At 35.7% G+C, this 22,412-nt stretch overlaps 1 protein-coding gene and 1 long non-coding RNA gene across 2 annotated transcripts in view; one reads left to right on the plus strand and one right to left on the minus strand.

Moving 5' to 3' along the window:
• Positions 1-22,412, plus strand: part of LOC134804940 (uncharacterized) — a 213,803-nt gene that overhangs the window by 168,014 nt on the left and 23,377 nt on the right. The window lies entirely within an intron of this gene.
• LOC134804735 (uncharacterized) overlaps positions 1-22,412 on the minus strand; it is a 102,327-nt gene that overhangs the window by 26,769 nt on the left and 53,146 nt on the right. Inside the window, exon 9 of the mRNA XM_063777936.1 lies at positions 4,171-4,307. Within this exon, the coding sequence (XP_063634006.1) occupies positions 4,171-4,307 (137 nt within the window). The remainder of the gene's footprint in view (positions 1-4,170; positions 4,308-22,412) is intronic.

Here is a 22,412-nt window from a genome sequence, read left to right on the forward strand (position 1 = left end):
TGAAATCTATGTCTACATCTTTGATTTAGTCGAAAATGATACTAAACTTGACATAGAACCTAAACTTAAAGAATTATAACCTCAGACGTCGCAGACGCTTAAAAACCCCCCCACCCACCACCTGCATCAAAAATCTGGGTGACTCCACTTCTTAAATCCATCCTTGAGTCCTAAGGACCAATCCTGCCAAAGGAAATCTCTTGTTCATGCAACGCCGTGGTTGACCTTTTTATGCTCTGAGCACCATCAACTAATACTACTTACTAAACAATAAACATTAGATCACATAAACATAGGGAACTATCCAAATTTATAATATAAGTATTTTAAATAAGGCATTTATTACACTTCACTTGTATTAAATGCATTGATGTGACAATTTTGGCAATATGCATAGTATATGTTTTATAACAATGGCAACGTATAATTTATGCATATAACGGCACAGTATGTAGATGGGTGAATTTCAAAATCCTGCGAAAACTTATGGTTCGGACTTTATAAAAAAAACTAGTAGGTTGTGCGAGTTGCAACTTTTTTATATGTTTTTAAGAACTATTATCTTCATGTTCCTTCAATTACCATCTCCAATAACTTAATAGTTTTTTTTATATAAAATGTTATATGTGTCTAAAATCATCACCGTCTACCGGAAAAATCTGAACCTTTTTGTTTGCAGTAAAAATTATAGCATACCTATCGTACGATTGCGATTTTTCTTTTACTTATATCTTTTCCATGTTGTTGTTTAACACATGAAAAAATATGCAATAATTCCTTCACCGAGAATGTACATTTAAAAATATTTAAAATTTTGTCACGAATATTCGTCAACACCGTCATGGTAATGTCAATGTGAGTTTATCTCCGTGTATGAACAACGAAATACCGCTTAAGTTCCTTGCCCTATTTTTCACTTTAATATAGAATGCCAAAAATGATTTTACTATCAAGTCACATCATTGAATCGTGAGAAATATTACGAACAAATTTGTAAAACGTAGTTTGTCACAACAGAGCATCATCACCGTTATGCTTTGGTTTAAAAAAGTTACAAATGATATATTAGAAATAATTACTGAAATGAATGGCAAACTACATGAAGTTTATTGTGTAGCATAGACATTAAATACTATTATTCGTATTCTAGAAATAAAAACAAGAAACTCTCAAATCGTCAACACCATACCCATCATCACCGGGAAAAAATGACGACCGGTGATGATTTCATGTGTATGGTGATGACGGTTCTCAGAAACTTTTCTAGTTATTTTGCTATAATTCATTATGAAATTAAGCTGTATGTTTGAAAAACGTTCTCTATGTCTTCTAACACTATGTAATGTCTACCTTATAAATGTAGAAGAAGATATAACTATTTCTTTCACACTACAGGATGGTTAGTTTTTAAATAACATTTTGACTGAAGTAGGCAAAATTTAGGTCACTTAGAACAGTTAGAACTTAGAACATACAAATGTTTTTTTTTTATAATCTAATAATGTAAATCGTCCAACTTAGAGTCTGTAATTGCATGTTAGTCGTGCAAAGTATTTAAACAAGCAACATATATTAAGTTTTAAGCGACCATAGGCTACGGTACTGGCTCACTATCGTGATGGCCTTATGTTTTTTGATAATATTATATTAATTGATGTATATAATTACAGCAATTAATAATTATACCATTGGGTAGTCACCGGACCCAATACCTAACATTTTGTAACTTATGACATGCATTACAAGTAGGGGTATTGCAACTTATAAAACACTGATTATATATTAATGTTTAGCTCTTAAACAACATATATATGGATTTAAATCATTATAGCTATTTTTAAAGTTAATTTATTAAACAAAAAAAATACAAACTTATGCAATGAATCAAATTATCAAAAAAAAAAGTTATATATCATAAAAATTAAGCTCATTGGTAAGCCAGCAATTGTATAATATGTTATAAATACCAAGTTATACAGTAGATAAAAGAAGATGCGGGTTTAAACTGATAATAAGAGTACAATATTGTTTATATGATTTAACATTGAAAAAACCCAAAAAAATAAATGAATACATAAATTGCCTATTTCGGAATATAAATTATTTAAAATTATACAATAAAAATAATTGTTATATATTTATTTATATGAATAAAATGTATATTTATAATTTTCTAAAAATAATTTATGTAGCTAGTCTTATGTTCAAAAACATGTTATTTGTAATGTTTATTAAAGTTCTAAAGCCTTACAATTAAAAAAAGTTTTTGTTTTTTTAATACGTTTTTAATACATATATAAGTTAGTTCCCAAATCGTCATTACCGTACATGCAGTGTCATTACCGTCTATAAAAGAGTCATTACCATACCATGGTTGTCATCACCATCTTGCGTTTTTATTTTCCGAAAGCGATAACTTCAAATATAAGCCACAAATGATTGTATAAATACCATATGTATCCTCAATATACAGCCCCCTATTACTTTACCCAGCTAGAATCGTGTTAAATTAAACATTTAAAAAAATATTTTTTTGTATGGTGAAATTTTTTGTGATGAAATCCACCCAGATACTGCCCTATGATTCTCGACCATTATTAATTTCAATTCAATTAGTTACTCCGGTCAGAGCCCCTAATCTAATATTGTGTTCATTGTTATTAATAGTTGTAGCTAACTATGAAGAAATTAAATCAATTTAGGTGATGTATATGCCTTGCCGGAGTGTGGTGTATTCCAACGAACTTGGTGTAATCGTAATCGAAGCCGATAGCCGATTCAGACTTAACAAAGGTTTCGATCTTGCTATGATATGATCTTGACGATCACTGACGCTCATTGATACGCTCCAAATGCTCTGGGGAGTCGTGTCATTCATTAGGCAACTCGATTGCACTTATTTGTGCACTATGAGGCGTGTCAAAGTAATATCAAAACAAGATCAAAACTTAGCTTACGTAATACATACATAGTAACATTTGAAATGGATATTTGGAGGCTGATTCTGTTTGAAGTCCATACTGGTATCATCCATCACTAAATGGTTTAGCAATGCCAAAGCAAAACGAATTACATTAGAATTATAGTAGTTATCACAAAATCATAGTTTCGTGAAACGGGACATCACAAAAACTGTGATGCTCCTTGGGCGTAAAGTCCAACTTTATTGTGTTGCTGTTGACTAAACACACAAATGTCTTGATTGAGGTTGCTGCACATATAATTAAATGTTCAGATTATACACGGTTTTGTCGTCCTCGTTCGTCGTTTATCGACGGTTCTTTAATTAATTAGTGCAGTTTTATGTATGTACATTATTCCACACATTGCATTATTTGCAATTGGACACAATTAGGAATGGCCAGGTATTCAGGATTAAGTACAAACGAATCACAATTGAAACCGGTGTGAACCTGAAGCGGTGTTATACAGATAGTAATGGCAGTATACCTAGTGCTGTGCCTAAACAATTTGACACCTTTCAACAGGGTCAAGTGGTGATTCACTTAGTCGGCGGGAACCGAGCGGTTGAGACGACTTTCAAGGCTCCTCTACACGATGGGCCAACGCCGGCCACTCCAAGGGACGCATTTATGCGTTAGAGGGAGCAAGTGATATTGCTATCTCGTTCTACCGCATGGCTGAGTCCCTTGGAGTGGCCGGCGTTGGCCCATCGTGTAGAGGAGCCATCAATTCGGTAGACGTGGGTGCGAACCGCGAGTCGCACACACCAATGAGTATCACGAAACTTATTTACGAATTATCATTATGATATTTGGGTATACCTACTACAATGTCTGAAAGCGGTTGACATTCTTGTAGACTTTCTTGATAGCTTTAGCTAATCCGAACTATTCCGAACCAAGAGGGAATTGTTTCATAATACGACCAGGAAAACTAAATGGAAGTGGAATGAAAAAAATGGGTGCCCCGAATTATAATCGAAATGACGGGCTCCTTTGGGCTTTTGTGAGGCTGTCTACATTCGGCAACCTACTGAGAATGGAACAGAGTAGGTATAAACTCGCGCAGTGTAGGTTGATGATGGCGTTCGAGGCGCAGTGGCGAGCTGGCGAGTGGTAACATTGCCGAGCGACACTTCGCCTCTAGGCCGCCGGCAATGCTACACGTCCCAATGTTCTCTTGAAGGAGAAGGAAGTAAAGACTCACCCCTCTGGAATCTCGGAATAGTATAGCCGCGTGGTGCGGGTCGAGGAAGGCGTCCGAGGCGCGGTGGCGAGTGGTTACGGTGCCGAGCGATGCTCTTCGCTTTTCGGCCTCCTGCGATGCCGCGCGTCGCAAATGGCCTGTTACAACGAAATACATAAGTACAATGTGTCACACCTTTAGTTAGCAATCACAAGTGATGGGTATTAAATAATAAACAATGATCCCTTAGTTAACGGTTCTTTAAATAGTGTAATGGTCTTGGGTCATACAGAAACAAATCCTCGCGACCTCCTGGGTTTTAGAACTTCTACGGTGTATTACTATGTATGTGCTAATGTAAATGTAATATGCGTATATTGCGTATCGTTGTAGCTTTCTCTAACCCTGGTGTGTCCTTGTCGGACTCAGAACATAGTTTGTTTTAGAATGCAATAAAGCGCTGAAAGTGCAAACATCAACTTTATTCAAATAGAGTTACAATCCGACAAACAGTAATAATGATTTTCTTTTTATGCCTTCGCGAAATGCTGTCGCTTCTTTAACCTTGGGCTCAATTAAAATTATATAGGTGCCTACCTATACCTATAGGTAGGTAAATTAATTAGGTAGGTATAGGTACCTTTAGTGCTTCATTCAATAATTAAAACAATTAACATGACACGACAATTGTACGACCTTTTAGCCTGTCTGGTATTGGTAACGTCACTGTTTAAGTATGCCTACTTCTAGTTTTTAATCCAGCTAAAGGCATATTTATTAAAGTAGGTATGTGTGATAGATAACGCTCCGATATTGTTTCCGAATAATGGATATTTATTATTTCGATCAATCGAGAATTTGACATAGACGCTTCGAAATCAGTCATAATTTTGACGCGTCTGTGTGATAATATTCATTATTCCTTTGAATATTATAATCTACTTTATGGTATTGAGAGTATACTCATTTACGCTAGGCTAATAGAGAAAGCGCTATTGATTAAACGGTAGCAGTTCAACAAATATGGTGTACTGCTATTTGTAATTTTCACTGCAGCCAAAACACGGAAATCGTAACTATTCACTGGTAAGTAAAGTATTTCTGCAACCAAAAACGTCACTTTGTATTTGTATGACAACATGTTGTTGTGAGAGTAGACTCTTTCTACGTTGCGGGCTTGATTATATTTTCAGGTGCAGATTAAACTGCTTATCAATGATAAATAATACTAATCTACTAGCCTTAGCGTAACACAGTCAGCAGCAAAAGTTGCTAAGCGGGCGAGGTGTTCAAAATTACCTTGACACGCTCTTATCCTCTTGACAATAAAGTCGCGTCAAGATCATTTTGAAAACCTGGCCCGCTTAGCAACTTCTGCTGCTGACTGTACAATATAAACCCATATCAAATTGGATAGCGTTAATCATCATATGACTCCGGAATAGTCAAATCACGTGACGTGATAAGCTCGATAAGTGCGGCGTGACTTGATAAATAAAATATTGCCGTAGATCTGGGTTTCATATTAATTGTTTATCTATAAGATAGAGAAAGATGCTTTGCCAAGAAGAAAAGGGACGACAAATTGAAATGCAAAATATCTTCTTTTTTGGAGATTAATATTCAGGTTGTAACCTGTAACGAGGATAATAATTAAATAATCTTAAACGATATTGTCTTCAGTTACCTCAATAGTTATTCATCAACTAAACGATTTTTTTAACTCTTCAAAAACTTAATCAAAACATCATGTCAATCAAACCTGGATTCAACATGGTCTCATAATGTTTTTAAACTTTTTAAATGACAACGGGAAAACATAACTTGACGGAGGATTGAATGAAAAGATCAAAAGGAGCTTACATTATACAGTGTTGCAAGAAGAAACATCAAGATATATTTTCCGAATACGTATTAGGTACCGAATCATTAGGCCGTATAGGAACATTGGAAATATTGCCGAATACCGAATATTCGGCCCATCTCTACTATAGGTACACATTATTACTGGGGTCTTTTCATGGTTTTTCACCTATACCATAAATAATCTTACAGCTTTAATTACTTAAAAGTTAAAAGGTATCCGATTGGTTAAGTAATCAAAGAAAACTGTATAGAGATAGAAAAGAGTCTGATATCAGATGGCCTCAGGGTTATCTGGGTCATTATAAGAATAAGAACCTATACATAGATGTAAATCCGTACAGCGGGTACAGTACAATTAGTAAGCATTCTTCATAATAAAGTGATTTAATGTGGATCTGGATAGTTTACCGTTTATTTATTTTCCACATTTTTTCCATTATTTTCCGCATACAAGATGTATAAGCTATGGTTTAGAAACTTAAAAAAAGTATAAAACCAACCGTGTCTGTCGGGCGACGCATAATGGAAGTTATGGTAAATGACTGTGACTTACGTACAGACAGACAGAGGGAGGGAGAGACGGAAATGTCGTAACTATAAGAGTCCCGTTTTTGCCTAACGGGCCCTAAAAACGATTCTGTTTTTCTTCCAAACTTTTCAGTATGGAATAACAATAGAACTAAAATTATCTAGACACGCGGTAGCGTGTCCAGCCAAGCTCAAAGAAAAAGTGAACTGGCGACGCAGCAACCGTGTGTAATATTACACGAACCATTTAGAGCTACTTTTGACCCCTTCACAACTTGAAACCTACTAAACCTACACACATGAAATTTGGCACATGTATTCAAGTCCCTTAGCTTGTCCAAAATACAAAATTTCATAAACGTAGCTTAAACAGTTATTGATAAATTAACGTTTAAAAACCGGCATTTTTGTGACTGACTGACATATAGATCAAAAACCTAACCCACTTCCAGATGACCTAGAAACTTGAACTTTGGCATCAAGGGAGACTATTAGGTGTATATAGAGGGAAAAAACTGAAAACTGGAAATAATTGATATTTCGATGGAAAAATAATAATTAATACTTATAGACCAAAAACCTAACCCACTTCTAGATCACTTAGAAACTTGATATTTGGCATCAAGGTAGACTATTAGGTGTATATAGAGGGAAAAATCTGAAAACTGGATATTATTGATATTTCGATGGAAAAAATAATAATTAATACTTATAGACCAAAAACCTAACCCACTTCTAAGATCACTTAGGGCCACTTGCACCATCCTACTAACCCGGGGTTAACCGGTTAAACCTGGAATTACCGTGGTAACCAGGCCAATTTGACATGAGATTAATGGTTTAACCGGTTAACCCCGGGTTAGTGGGGCGGTGCAAGTGGCGCTTAGAAACTTGATATTTGGCATCAAGGTAGACTATTAGGTGTATATAGAGGGAAAAATCTGAAAACTGGAAATTATTGATATTTCGATGGAAAAATAATAATTAATACTTATAGACCAAAAACCTTCTAGATCACTTAGAAACTTGATATTTGGCATGAGGGTAGACTATTAGACTTATACAAAAGAAAAAATCTGAAATTTGAACTTTTTGACAACTAACCGCGCGTAAGCGAGGGTGTCCTTTTCAGCTTAGGCAAACTGCTTTCATGATGAACACTATAGTAATTTCTGTACAAAAAGTAATGATATCCCAACTAAAACATAAATGTGAAATGAGAGCCAAGTTCAATATTAAGAATATGTGTCGTTGTTGACTCGCCGACAAAAGAATTGAGATATATATGGGTGCCAAGTTCTGTGCTGTGCAGAAAATCCTGAAATTATAAAGGATTTGTCTTGGCTAGTTTTTAACAACAAACCAATTTATTGAAAAAGTAACAGATAAATAAACCGTCTTATGTAAATTCACGTTCAAAAGGGGTCCATATTGGCCTCGGGTCTCCTTTGCCTACTTATAAATAATAGATATCAACTGCTGCGACCACAAATATGTACGTACATTATTATTTCAATTGGCAGTTGTCCGTATGCGTAAGTGGCGAGGAGCAGTGAGTTTATTGTAAGGTGGAATACCAATACCAGTAGAGTGTACCATAGTCATTCGGCTGCGTAGTTTTTATATGAGCCAGCGAGTACAAGTTAGTAGCAGAAATAGTTAACATAAACGGGCAATGTGTTCAATTTCATCATTACACAATTATGTTCTCTCAACAAGAAACTTACTATTCGGCTACGTTTTTAGAGTTCCGTACCTCAAAAGGAAAAAACGGAACCCTTATAGAATCACTTTGTTGTCCGTCCGTCTGTCAAGACCTTTTTGTCTTCGTAACGCGTGGAAGTATCGAGTTGAAATTAAAACCATACACTCAGGTCTAACAGTCAGATCCTTGAAGCTGTGGAAAAATCAAACATCCAAGTTTTCGTAAAAAAAGATACGGTCGTTTATGCCGCAAGAAACGTACAAGTATGTCAACACTCTCAAGAGAATCAAAATTTATAGGGTACCTACTTCCCGTTGACCCAGAACTATGAAATTTGGTAAGTTTTATCGTCCTACACTACAACTACAGGGAAAAAACTGAAAACTATAATGTAAAAAAAAATATCTTTAACGGAACCATGGGTGGGCAAGTCCGACTCGTAATTGTCTATTTTTTAAATTGTTGAGAAGACCAGCTTTTGAATAGACCAGCATACTATTAGCCAAAAGCAACTCAAAACGTGGAATCAAAATTATTCGTAATTCGTATGCAGTGCGAGACTGCGAGCGTTAGTTCAAGGTTGGCGTTATTTTTTACGAAGATCGGGAACTGCCTCGTGCCTGCTGACACATACAGCACATATCACACATAGGGGTGAATTGCAGAAAATATGTACCTTTTAGCGTATTTAGTGTCCCGTGAAAACACGGAGGATTTAAAAATATAGTTTGAGAATAAGACACATCGGAGTTATGTTAATTTAATAAAATAATTATTATGATTCAGGGAAAATCCATCTTATAACAATTATAGCTTTGCTTTATTTTTTAGATTTTTTTTCTATGATGCATGCAGTAACTTTACAACAGTATAATCATGTCCCAATGTCGAGCGTAGTTCTATCGAGGACGTTTGGTACGATTCATATTAGTTTCTTAATAGTTTAATTGTATATAATTAAGTCCTTATAAGTTCTTATGTATGTTCACTACGGATATATTTACTTTTATTAGGAATAATATATCATTTTGGTAGTAATACATACTGTCCCAGCTTATAGAAGTTTCGTTACTCAGGGTTAGTTACGGAGGATTAATCCCAAATATTGTTTAAAATATATTAGTAGAATTACTTCTAATTATTCTGGCAACACAGTGGCACAACTCTCAAATCGTTAAACACAGCGACACCCATTATATTTTTTCAACGAAATGGCTTATTGCGTGGTGTTAGTGGTTTAAAAATCTCAGGGTGATTACCGGTTAGTTTCCCAGGCAAATAGTTTGATTATCGTACACAGCTTTAATTATAAACGATTGTTTTTACTCTGCTTCCTACAAAACAAGGTTTTAGAACAATATATGACACGTTTGACGATAAATATTTTTTTAGGGTATGAATTGTAATATATTCTTCTCAGTTTCGTTATTTTTCGTTACGTAACGAAACTGAGGTTAGGTGCAAAATATACGCCAAACGTTATCAGTTTCGTTACACCAATTATCAATTTCGTTTATTCAGTTTAGTTACGAAATCCAAAAGGTATTTTTTTTCTGCAATTCACCCATAGAAGACTTGTTTTGACTCGAGCCCGATGAATCATTCGATCACTTCGTTCTTTTGTTTACTCGAGTAATAGTAGGGTTATTAAGGAGCACAAATGTATGGAGCAGCATGCACTTTTGTCTCAGGCGATGCAAGGCAAATTTTATAAAATCAACCCTTAAGGGGGTGAAATGGGGGAGTGAAAGTTTGTATGGAAAACAAATAAAAACAACAAGTTTGTACCAAAAAAGGGCAAAACGCATGGAAAAATCATTAAAACATTATATATATTTTAACTTTTAAAATGCCTAATTCAGAGGTTGTGTAAAAAATTGTAATCTTTGACTTTGGGCATAGTTCCATTTGTATGGAAATCGTCACCACCACGCGCTATAATTTTTTTTTTACGAAAAAATTTATGAATGCCTACTTTAAAGTGATATTTTCCAGAATGAAGAATACGTGGGCTATCATCCAATTTTTTATTTAGTCCAAATCGCCACACTGTGATTGTAACAGCCAAAATTGACACAAAAAAATACATAACATTTTCATATCTTGTACAAAAATCATTTTTTTGTATGGAAAGGTATAATAATTATATAAAAAATGAATTCCTCGTCCCTAAATTATACGAAAATGATATATAGCTTGCCCTAGTTGCTAGAAGTTTCGAGAGGTGTAAACATTTACGAGTAACACGCAACAAGGCGCTTATTTGCGCTATAAAAATAAATAGATCCTCAAAACTTAATCATTTCCCAAGGTGAATTCATTCAATTTAAATTTATTTAAAATCATTCCGTTTTCGCAATCGTTTCCGTATAAATAAACGAAATATTTTTACCCTGCCTGGTGGTGTCTGACAGCTAGGTATTTCATTTGGATATCAGCGTAATATTTTAAGCGAATGGACTTCGAAGGAAATGCAGATGTTCACAGTGTATTCATATACTCTGACATAAAATGTTCGACGTAAAGTAAATTAAAAGACGTCTATACAAATACGAATTTATTGAATGTATTTTTTTTCTTTTCGTTAGAATAAATACGTATATCTAATATAGTCGAAGTAAGTAACGTAAGTAAATTCAGCAACCGGTTGTACCATCGGGAAATCAAGGTGAGGGTGAATCACAAAGAGGGTGAAGATGAGAAAGAGAAGAGGAAAAATAGCAAGAGATTGAAGAGAGATACTTCAAAAACTTAAAGAGATCTGTCTATCAAGACAGACATTGGAATGTAAAGTTAAGGCTGTAGTTAGTTTTTTGACTGAACAAGTACTTAGTGTCATTTGTCTTAGACGTCGTGAAGGGCGGCGATATTTTAAATATGTTATCAATGTTTAATTATGGATAATAGTAGAAATCGCGCCCTTAGGGAGGCGCTCATAACCTCGGCCAACCTAATATCATACGACATCGGTGCCTTCATACCAACTTCATACACATTCTTGGTAACCCAACATCGGACACGGCACAAATGGCATATAGATTGGCTGAAGTTATGCTTAACAAATAGATTCTAATTATTTTATTTTATTATTCACTTATATGGATGTAATTGGCATATTTTCTGAAGTTATAAGAAGCAGATTTGATAGGGCCGATATACATGTACAATTGTATAAAGGTCCTGTTAAATAAAAACAAAAAGTAAGGTAAAGTAACCTTACCTACCTTATTTATACTTCGAGTTGAAATTACAGGACTTGGTTTGCTACTAATTATTTTCGTAAAAAATCATTTTAGCAAACTACCAATAAGTAGATATGTAGGTCATGTTTTATTTATGGACTATGAAAATTTGTCCAGTAAAATATATATTCAATTACGTACCTTCTCTCAAAATAGTATCGTAGATATCATAAGTCGCGCCACAATCTTCTAATACTGGTTTATTAAGGATTCGGTGTAAATGGTCGCCATCGAGAGATTTGGAGCGGGAGCGAAACTTTTCAGGGTCGACTGCCGAGGCGTCCTTCGTGCCAGAGGCCGGGACCGCGCAAGAGCCCCGCCGACCCTCACCAGACTCATGCCGCCAGTGTCCAACCCTTTTTCCGAACGTCCGGATTAGCTCTTGTATGGAGTGGTGCTTGTGTCGATTGCCACTAGCACTAGAGCCCGACCCTCGTCGTTCGTGGTGGTGCTCTTTAGAAACACTGGCACTTTCACTCAGCTTTTGCGCAAAGCTTTTATTGTCAAATCTATTTTTATAAGCGTGGGTCAGTTTCGTGTTACTGATTTCTCCGTAACGCTCACATTTGCTGTAAACGTTTTCCTGTATGTCGTCCATGACATCGTTATATAGCGGTGAAACATAATGCCGGTAGTCTTGACGAGGCCATTGATAAGCGTTCACACCGATTTGACACCTGTCACCGTCGCTCCTCTGCCTCGAGTATTCGCCGTGGTGAGTGTGGTAATGGTTGTGCGAGTCAACTCGACCTGAAGTGCGAGATTCCATGACTTCACGAAAGTAACTAGCGAAATTAGGGTATCTGTCTCGAGGACTGGACGCGAACTCGAAAGGTGCTCCCGATGGTCCCCGCAGACTCCGTTGAGCATAGCAGCTCCTTGCGTTGATTGGGATGGATCTAGCGTGGTTGTCATTTTGTATATTAGAGCGAGAGTCTTGAGAGCTCAAACTCGAATACCAGCTTTCTGTGCTATCTTCTTTCTCTAGAGGAGGAGTAGACTCCCGAGAATGATGTTTGTGCAGAAAATGTGTAATTCCATGCATTGTAATTACAATGTTCATTCAGTCTATAAGGGAATGTCGTTCCAGATTCACCCATACATCTTTAGTAGTTTCTATATATGGATAAGATTAAATATAACGGTTAAAAACAAGCGTGTGATACTAACGACTCTATAACGGAGGTCAAAATCGCAAGATCGCTGGTCCACATTATTCAATTATAAATATCCTTGGCACATCTAATTAAGGTGTTGCTCTAAAACCAGTTAACTATTAAAGCCTCAAAAGCAGATATCGACTTTAGACGCCGATAGGAGGTCGAAATTAATCAAACAAATCGCTTATAATGACACGGGCAGAAATAAGTTGTGAGTGTCACAAATTCAGAATAGAAGGGGGCGGTCGCCGCAAGCTTAACATGCAAGAACATTGACCCCCTCGTTACTGAACTGTCGTGAGGCGCAGTAGGTATTGAAACTTCGCCTTCAAGGTCGCGATATCGGGACGCTTGATTGTATACGCTTGGGTTTTATTGAGTCGTACTGGGTACAGCCACGTCCAAAAATACTAAATATTAGTACTTACCTAAACAAAACAAAGTCCGTAAGTATATTAATTGTTTAGGGTAAACTAACGATATCTCTATCGATAGCTCTATCAAACTACATACTTACATAAATGAAAATACTCTATATAGTTTAAGGCTGAAAATACGACTGCACTCTTTGGGTTTTGGATTGCAACTAAATCAGTAATGGGGCCCACTGACTAACAGTCCGCCGGACGGTATCGGCCTGTCAGTTAGAACAAAATTTTGACAGTTCCGAACAACTGACAGGCCGATACCGTCCGGCTAGGGAATGGAAATCGGTTATAACCGTAACCGAAATATTCGGTTATAACCGATTATATTGACAAAATTTCATTACCGACTAGCCGGCTACGGTTATTTTCGGTTATTTATTTATGACTTAAATTGTATGTTTTTATCATCTAATGACTACAAAATCCTGCCATTTCAGGCTGTGACTATAATTTTTGTCATTCGTGGACTTTAATAACAAAAATATACCAAATTTACTTCCCTTATTTATGAAATATTTTTATTGATAATGTATCGCGTCCAAGGTCATATTGCACTTTTACTGCATTTGGTGTGTTTTATTAAAAAACGAAGACTTTTACTCACATTCCCTAACACTGTAGGTACTAAAATAAAGATTTTTGTATTTTTTTAATTACTTCATTGTAAATTTATCATTTTTTGTCGAAAATAACCGTAACCGATTATAACCGATATTCGGTTATTTTTCGGGCATAACCGTAACCGAAACCGGTTATGAAGTTTGGCCGGTTATTGCATTCCCTACGTCCGGCGGACTGTTAATCAGTGGGCCCCTTTAGACACTGTCATTTTCTATTTCGCGATTACGTCTGATTTTACCCGACAAACGAAGGTCATTCTAAGAGTTAACGGACTGTACTTTCGTTAAAGGCTGGCAGCCTTTAACGAATTAGATTATTGTAAGTATGTAATTCTAATTAGATTAGACAGCAATTAGAGTTACTGAGATGAATATTATAAAATATTTTCATCATCACCATCTTGCGATCATTTATAGGAAACAACAATAGCAGCTGTGGCACACAATGAGTTCATATTAAATAAAGTGTGATTGATATTACTGTAAAAACCAAATATTACAATAAGCAGGCATGTAATTTAATTTAAGTGATATAAATTTAAGTGATATACGAAGTGGAGTGTACCATGAAAGGGCGATCGCAGGGCGCGGGTTACGTAACGTTTAAACCGTCCGAAGGCCACGCCTAACCCGTAGCCCTTCTCCCAGCTGGTTCGGTTTCGAGATTCAAGGTCAGCGATTATTAGGGGAGTGCGTAAGGGGTTGTGCACAAATCACGGGAGGTGTTTTCGGCTACTTTTTGACGCTCCCTCCCCCTTGGTGATATTTGGACTCCGCTGTCCGTCCGTCCGTCTGTCACCAGGCTGTATCTCATGAACTGTGATAGCTAGGCAGTTGAAATTTTCACAGATGATGTATTTCTGTTGCCGCTATAACAAATACTAAAAAGTACGGAGCCCTTGGTGGGTGAGTCCGACTCGCACTTGTCCGGTTTTTTTTCCATCCGACCGGTCAAGGCCACGCGCAAAATTTCGTAAAATAGACTTGCTATTTTGAAATGCGGAGTGAAGATTAATGTTTGACGAAACCGAGGTATCTACTCATGTGGTAGGTATTTATTCTTAGTTTCGTTCACTGTAGAAAAACACACGCGAGGTCTCCTTATACCCCCCTCCCCCAACGTGATCAGTCGTGATTTTTTCGTGACCCCCACCCCCCTATCGAACCTCGCGTGATTTGTGCACAAGCCCTAATGTGGCACGCAGGGAAGTGCGACGGAAGAGGGTCGACTTTGGTGTGAGCCGCATGCGCACGTGGGGTCACCTTGAAGCCTCGAGATGGAGCTCCCCCGATCAACGTGGTCATCATTACAGTTTTATGAAGTTACCGAACATAAATAACATTCGTAATATTGAAACTGCATTTTGGAAATGGTTGTTTTTGGTTGTGGTTGTTTCTTTATTCGCCAAATTTTATACATATAGGTATCTCTATTCTATCTGTATATTTTCTTATTTATTTTAGTGGTTGTAATCTATTGTAATTTAATTTAATTTGTTTTAATTGTAATCCGGACAATGTTATAAGTTTTAATTTAAATTTTTAATTTTATTATTTTAAATTTAATGTAATTTAGTTACTATATACCTATGGATTCTATGGTCCGAAATAAATGAATTTTATTTTATTTTATTTATTCATTTTCATCCAACGATATCATAGATTTGTACCACTAGAACCTTACCCAGCAGTACTTAATCGTAGATCTAATCTGAAATTTCATCTGGAAATTTAATTGGCGAGGCCCTAAGAAAGTTTATCAATCACGTCAAGAGAAAGCTATCAAATTACCTAACAAACGCTGCTTTACTGTACCTAGTAGTATTATTACAATAAATATTAACTAAGTTCAGAAGGAAACTGAAACCTAACCTCAATTTAAGTTCCTAGTTTAGCAACTATGAATTATAAAAGTTATTGGAATAAATTTTCATATGAAATAGAGAAACTTATTACGAATTTAAAATGCCTAATGATTATTCGATGTTGTCATCCCTTGTTTTAATACGTGCTTTTTAACGAAAGCGCGGATCGCCTCAGAATACGCACCTCTTTTTCACCACCGTCGAGAATTTCGATCTCAAAGCTTGAATAATGTCATTCAGTTATCTTGCGTGTCGCTCGCGGCAATACATGTACGGACAAGTACGAGCGAAATGCACGATAACTGAATGATGTCATTCATTCGTACTTTGGAAGTCATTCTGATATCAATGTACGTTCGAATTGGCCTACCTCATGCCTACCTAGTCTTTTTCAAACGCTTCTGACACATTTCAGTAAGTAATTATAAGGTTGTGAGAATGCAAATTAGAAACGACTCTTTGATTCTCGATTAAATTAGCAAACGCCATATAATCGATTCTATTAGTGATGATTTATATTTTAAAGTAAACATACCTTCACAATTGGACGCGTCTAAAACGATTTGACACGAGCGGAATGGATTCGGTCGATAAGTAGGTTCAAACTCTATTGCAATTGAGTTTCGTTTTACATAATGTAACTCAACGATATTAAAAAATATATTTTTATAACATAATAATATATATTTTGGTGATTTGTGTCTATTATAATGAGATATTCTAAGCTACGAAGATATGTATTTTTGTCCTATTGGGATTCAAGTTATTTTTGTTGAAAAAGGATTGGTGTGAAACGTCACCATGGAATGAAAAAAAAATCAAATGTCTCTCACTACCCTTCGCGTTTGAAAAAGACTATAACTAAACAGATATAATAGTTATTCACGATACAAGTGCGGAAAAGAGGAAAATCGAAACGAGTGGCGATAAATTAAAACACGACCGAAGGGAGTGTTTTAAATCTACACGAGTTGAGAATTACCTATTCGGACGTGTATCGTACAACGTTTTACAGTACAAAATGCCCTTTAAACTTTTGACATACGCACGAAAAGTGCTATTTTACGCACTAGTGCGGGAAAATAGGACCATATGTACTGTAAAAGATATTTTAATTTAAGACGAAAAACCCTCTCAAACATTGATTTTCAAATAGAATAATATAATTCTTCATCTAAAAAAAGGTCTTCAACTAAAGGGATATTGCTTTTTCAAAGAAGAATCAAAATTGTTCAGTCCCAACTTTATAAACATTAGATGCAAATATCTAGGACAGATTTGACTAAAAAAATATTTATTTGAAACAAAATATTTTACAGTTTTAGGACATAATTCTAAATATTCCGAGTATTGATGCGGGTCTTTAAATGATAATTTGGAACGACACCAGTTTACGTTATGTAGGTAACATTTAGTGCCAGTTGCACCATCCGCACTTAACACACTGATCAACGTCACCCGGCACGCCACGGCGGTTTACTATGTAACTTTCCGTACAATAAAATTTAGCGAACTCTTTAACGATGACAAACGGTTTCGTGCAACGACCCTTAATCGTTAATTTGTCATTAGAGCCAACCCGTTAAGTAAGATTGACAGGACATCTAGAATATCTTTACTCGTAGTTTTTTCACATCACCTATTCCAGAAAAGGCTTTTTCTTCCCTGCTAGTAGGGCTCAAAGTGGCACTTTTCTTCCCAGCTAGGAGGGATCAATGTGCCACTTTTCTATTCTAGGACACTATTTTTGTTTTTATTCTGCATAATGAAAATGACAATTATTTCCTCATAGGTGATGTGAAAAGCAGTAGCTATGTTCACATGGTAGCAAAATTAGTTCTACTTTAGGCGATAACATGGATGGAAACTATTTTAGAATCCGTCTCTTCGTTCAGGATTCAATGTACGCCCTCACCGTAAATACCTATGTCATTTAGCTCCCTTGTGACACAATCTACTAATGTCTTACTATGTGACACCCTCAGTATTTAGACTATTTAGCCGTTAGGTATTGAAAAAATACATATGTTTATCCGAAAGTGACATATTGATGCGAACAACATGTTGGTACTACAGAAATTCATCGCAAAGTGTAACATAGTCTGTATTACTGAACTAGGTAAGCATATTTTTTTTAGGTCAGCTTTGAATAGGTACAATTTCAAATATATAATAGGCATAACGATAACTCTTTCTTACTTTATAGGCAATTAGGCGAGAGGTATATATATACACGTCATGTTTACGACGACTTCGAGATAATGGCATAGATACAGCGTGATACTAACTATATGTTATGGCTACTACTTGTCTCGCTCTCGAACATAACTTTGTTCCATGTGCTCGACGTACATTTATTATAAACAGACAATAAAAATGTATATATTGGACCTGGACAATATATTGGACAATTACGTAGGTATTGCAAATATTTAGTTCACAATAATATTATTAGGTACTGCTAATACTGATAAATACTGGCACGAGGAAGACTTATCAAGGTTCCTATTCAAGGTTATCTAGTAGATTAGTAAATAATTAAATATTACATTTGGAATAAGATTGAGAATACAAAGGACAACCTGGGTGTTATCATTATTATATGAATCTACTGGGGGTAAATACATTAATATTTATAATATATATAATATAACCGGTGACTTTTATTTTTGGACATGATTTTAGTACATACTAGCGACCCGCCCCGGCTGCGCACGGGTTACAGAAAACCGTAACAAATTATACACCTAAAGAATCACTCTATTGATAGGTGAAAACCGCATGTAAATCCGTTCAGTCGTTTTTAAGTTTATCACAAACATACAACTTTGTTTTATAAGGTGTAGTGATGTTTAATTAAGCTTAGCTTAACAATATTTGCAGCTATCAATTGCTGATACATACTAAAGGTTGTTGACCGTTGACAGGCCTGACGTGGACTTGACCGTAAACCTTCATAGTAGAATTTAGTTGATACACTTATGTTGAAACTACCCCAAGTGAAAACTGTGAAAAGTTTAGTCTAGGTTCATCTACACTACACAACGCAACAGTCTCTCGCGCTCGGGATAGACAACCCGTCATTTTCTAACTGTATTAGGTAATTAGAGAGGGACAGGTCGTCTATCTCGCGAGCGAGAATCGAGATACTGTCGCGGGCTCCTGTGCTAAGCCTACGGGTCACCTAGGTGGCCTACGTTTTTAGGAATAATTTGGTACTGGTTTAATGTTTTGAGCACGGGGTATCATTGCTTATTTTATTATCATTCAAAAAACAAGGCTCTTTTTGAGACAAACACTAGTGTTTTCAAAGCCTATTAATATCAAGCCTTAGTGTGTTCATCAAAAGCCTAGGCTTTTGATGAATCAAACTGTAAGAATACATATCAGAGGGTGAATATTATGAATTAAGTATTCAGTTTGCAAGGCACGTAGGGTGCCCTTGGTTAGCCATGAAAACAATAGTTGCGATGATATCATAACAATATTACCACCAGAACGTTTTTATTAATTGGTTACGTAACAGGAAAACAAATATTTAAATGTCCTTATCGTTATTAATAATTATAAACTTTTGGCAGGTAAGTAATTAGTTAAGTTACAAAGTATATTATTTTCGGATTATCGGATGTTGCCTCGTCCCGGAAGTTGAGATAAAACTGCGTCCTAAAATAGCAACATAAATGATGTTGTCGCTTAGAGTTATATAGAGGACGGCGCGGCGGTACGCGATGACCGGCGCGGCGTGGCCAGTCAATGGGCTACGTGAACAGCGACTAATAAACTTTATTTACTACAACTGACGCAGTGCGCAAGGTGGGACCAGCGGACGTGCACCGCTCACCATGTGCTATATGCTACATTGTAAACACACCGCCGATCGCTAGTATCATACGAATTTCCTTAAAACGAGGACTGTCATGTCACACATCGTCACATAATTAATTAACACTGCATAGTTTCACTCGCGGTGTTGGCAAATAAACAATCACAATTCATTGTTGGTATTATCGAAGTTTACGATACGAAGACGAGCGGCGCGTCTCGCACTCGCAGCTGTCGTAGGAGTACTAAGTTAGTGAAATAAATAAGCAAAGCGAGTGGGAACGAGAGGGCACTAGCGAGAAGTGAGGACGCGGTGCACCGCATGGCGGGCACGCTACGCCGCTCCACGTCAATCCGAACCATTTTTCATCGCTGTCTCCTAAATTATTCTATTTTTGTCATTTATGATTATAAATTATATCATCAGGATAAGTCACATAGGCACTGGTTAAAATAACAAAAAAAATGCCTTTTTTATTTAGGCGATACATATTTACGAATTTTGTTTTTAGATATCGTTCAGCTAAATTACTAAACATCTTCTGATCATTATCAGGCCCAACCTCCCAGCCAAATGCACAACGAAAATAAGGTGAGGCAGTTAAAAATAGGACGCCTTTGATCCCTCTCCTCTGGGTGTGACGAACATAGGTCAGATACTTTATTCAACTAGTAAGAGGTGTGAATACAACTAGGAGGTAGCTAATTAATAGTACATTGTGCAACGTACGTAAGGTAAGTGAAATTTTTGAGACGGGGATTTTTTTCCGTTAGCCGCCGGCTGGAGGGAATTAAAGACCTGAGTTTGCAATATTCTTACCCCCGGAGTTACAGACAATGTTTATCATCACACTTGCGAAGAAAAAACTAAATTATAAGCGAAATAATTCTTAAATACGGTGTCATTTTAAACATCGCCATATTGTGATTTTTTGACAGGTTAGACATTAAAGGCAGTGAAGGCACAAACCCATCCGTCATCAAGCCACGTATGAAATTTCTGTAAAAATATTATAAAAGGCTATTAAATTACTGTAATTAAATATGTTAAAATATTTAAAAAAATATTAAATAATAATTGTCAGTATTATAATACTACAACTCAATTATACCGACTTGTTTGGTATGAATTAGTGACATAAATAAAAAAATATATAACTCCCCAGGGAGTTATAGCTTCATTTTTTCACAATCCATAACTCCCGCGGGAACAATATAGGCCTTTGTCATTTAGTACACCTGCATGAAATAAGATCTTTTTCGAGCATGTGTGATGAAAATATTTAATTGCCGCAAACAAGAAATAAAAAGTAAATTATGACCCTTAAAATTTTCGACATACGCACTTATAGTGCTAGCAAAGAGAATTTGATATAGAGGCGGATTGTCAAAGTAATTTTTGTAACCACAGTAAAGGGTATATCCGGGTAAGCATGGCCAAACTGCCTTTAGCGAAAAAATAATTTCCTTTTACTAGATTATTAACCTGTGCTTTCACCAAAAATTAAGCCTCAAATGCTTCAGGTTTTAAAAAAAAATGTAAAAAAAGAAGAAACATTTTTATTTTATTACAGCCAAAGTACTAATTCGATTTCATTGTAATTTGGGTATGTTGTATATACAATTAAGGTCGCTTTCTGAAAAAATAAATATTGAATTATCTCTTGAAAAAGTAGTAAAAAATTGAGTTGAAAATTTTCAGAAAAATAAAAAAAATACGTGCAAGATTTCGACAGTTACCAAATTTACATATTTCATGTAGAATTTAATAATGTTTAACATGAAAAATTAAAATTGGGACTAACAGTGTGAAAAACTCGAATTTGTAACATCCCATAATACTTTATCTTCATACAAAATAACTTGTACAGTCACCACCAATAGTATGTTACTCTTCGAAGGCCGCAAAAATATGTGACACTCTCCTATGGCTCTACAAATAAGATCGTGTCAGATATTTTTGCGGCCTTTGTCGTGTAACATATTATTGCAGGTGACTGTACGTTATTACACTAGAAAGTTACGAGTATATTCCCAACGCAATTTGAATTTAGAACGCGACTTATTTTATTTTACTGAGTGCGGACTCCGTGGCTGTATGCGGCTAGGGCGTACGGCATTCAGAGAATTAATGACGGCTTAAATGTGACTATCCAATCAGATAGTGATGATGATTGAGGACTAATTTTATTTAAAGATTGTTTTATTAAAAGTTATAATTTTAATTTATACAGAATGTTAATATTTAATTCAGAAACAAGTTCTTGATCTTGTAATAGGTATTGAGGTAGCTAGTGATACCTACATACCTATTAGAAGGTAGTGTCTTCAAAGTGCTCTGACTTTATAGGACACAATTATATCTGAACGCGAGAGGTATGGTATTATAAATATTATTTTGTTAAATGAACTAAAATTACGCCGGCTGTGATATTGCTACAATTTTAATCGCTGATACAACTATGTAATAATAATACGCATATATGTATGTATTGGATATTAAACAATGCGTACGCCGTGGCCATATACTACGAGTTTTTTTTATTTCCTTTAATTTCAAGGGTGCATTCCTGAGCTTAAATCAAGTAACTTTCTCAAAGACACCGATATTCTAATTAACTCCATTTCGGAGATAATGAATATTTTTTTTCTATAAGGCCTTTACAAGCGTGTACACTTGCCTTAGGGCCGGTTTACATATTGATTAGTGTTTAGAATGAGTTCATACATTTGCTACTAAACTTAAGTACAATCTCGGTCCATCGATGTTCGAAATGACATTGATATGTCACAGATTTCAATTGTTTGGTTGAGTTAAATGTAATACCCGTGTTACAACAACGCTATATGCTACATTTAATTACTTTTTAAACTTAAAAAAGAAATAAAAAATATTTTTTTTTGTAAATTAACTATGCCATTTAGTTCTCTTAAACGTACTTAACCATACCCCGAAGTTAACGGATTTCAATAAAAACACGCGGAGTATAGCCATAAAAGCATTTATAGAGAACTACGTCACAT

Source organism: Cydia splendana, chromosome Z (assembly GCF_910591565.1).
Source record: "Cydia splendana chromosome Z, ilCydSple1.2, whole genome shotgun sequence".
Taxonomy (NCBI): domain Eukaryota; kingdom Metazoa; phylum Arthropoda; class Insecta; order Lepidoptera; family Tortricidae; genus Cydia; species Cydia splendana.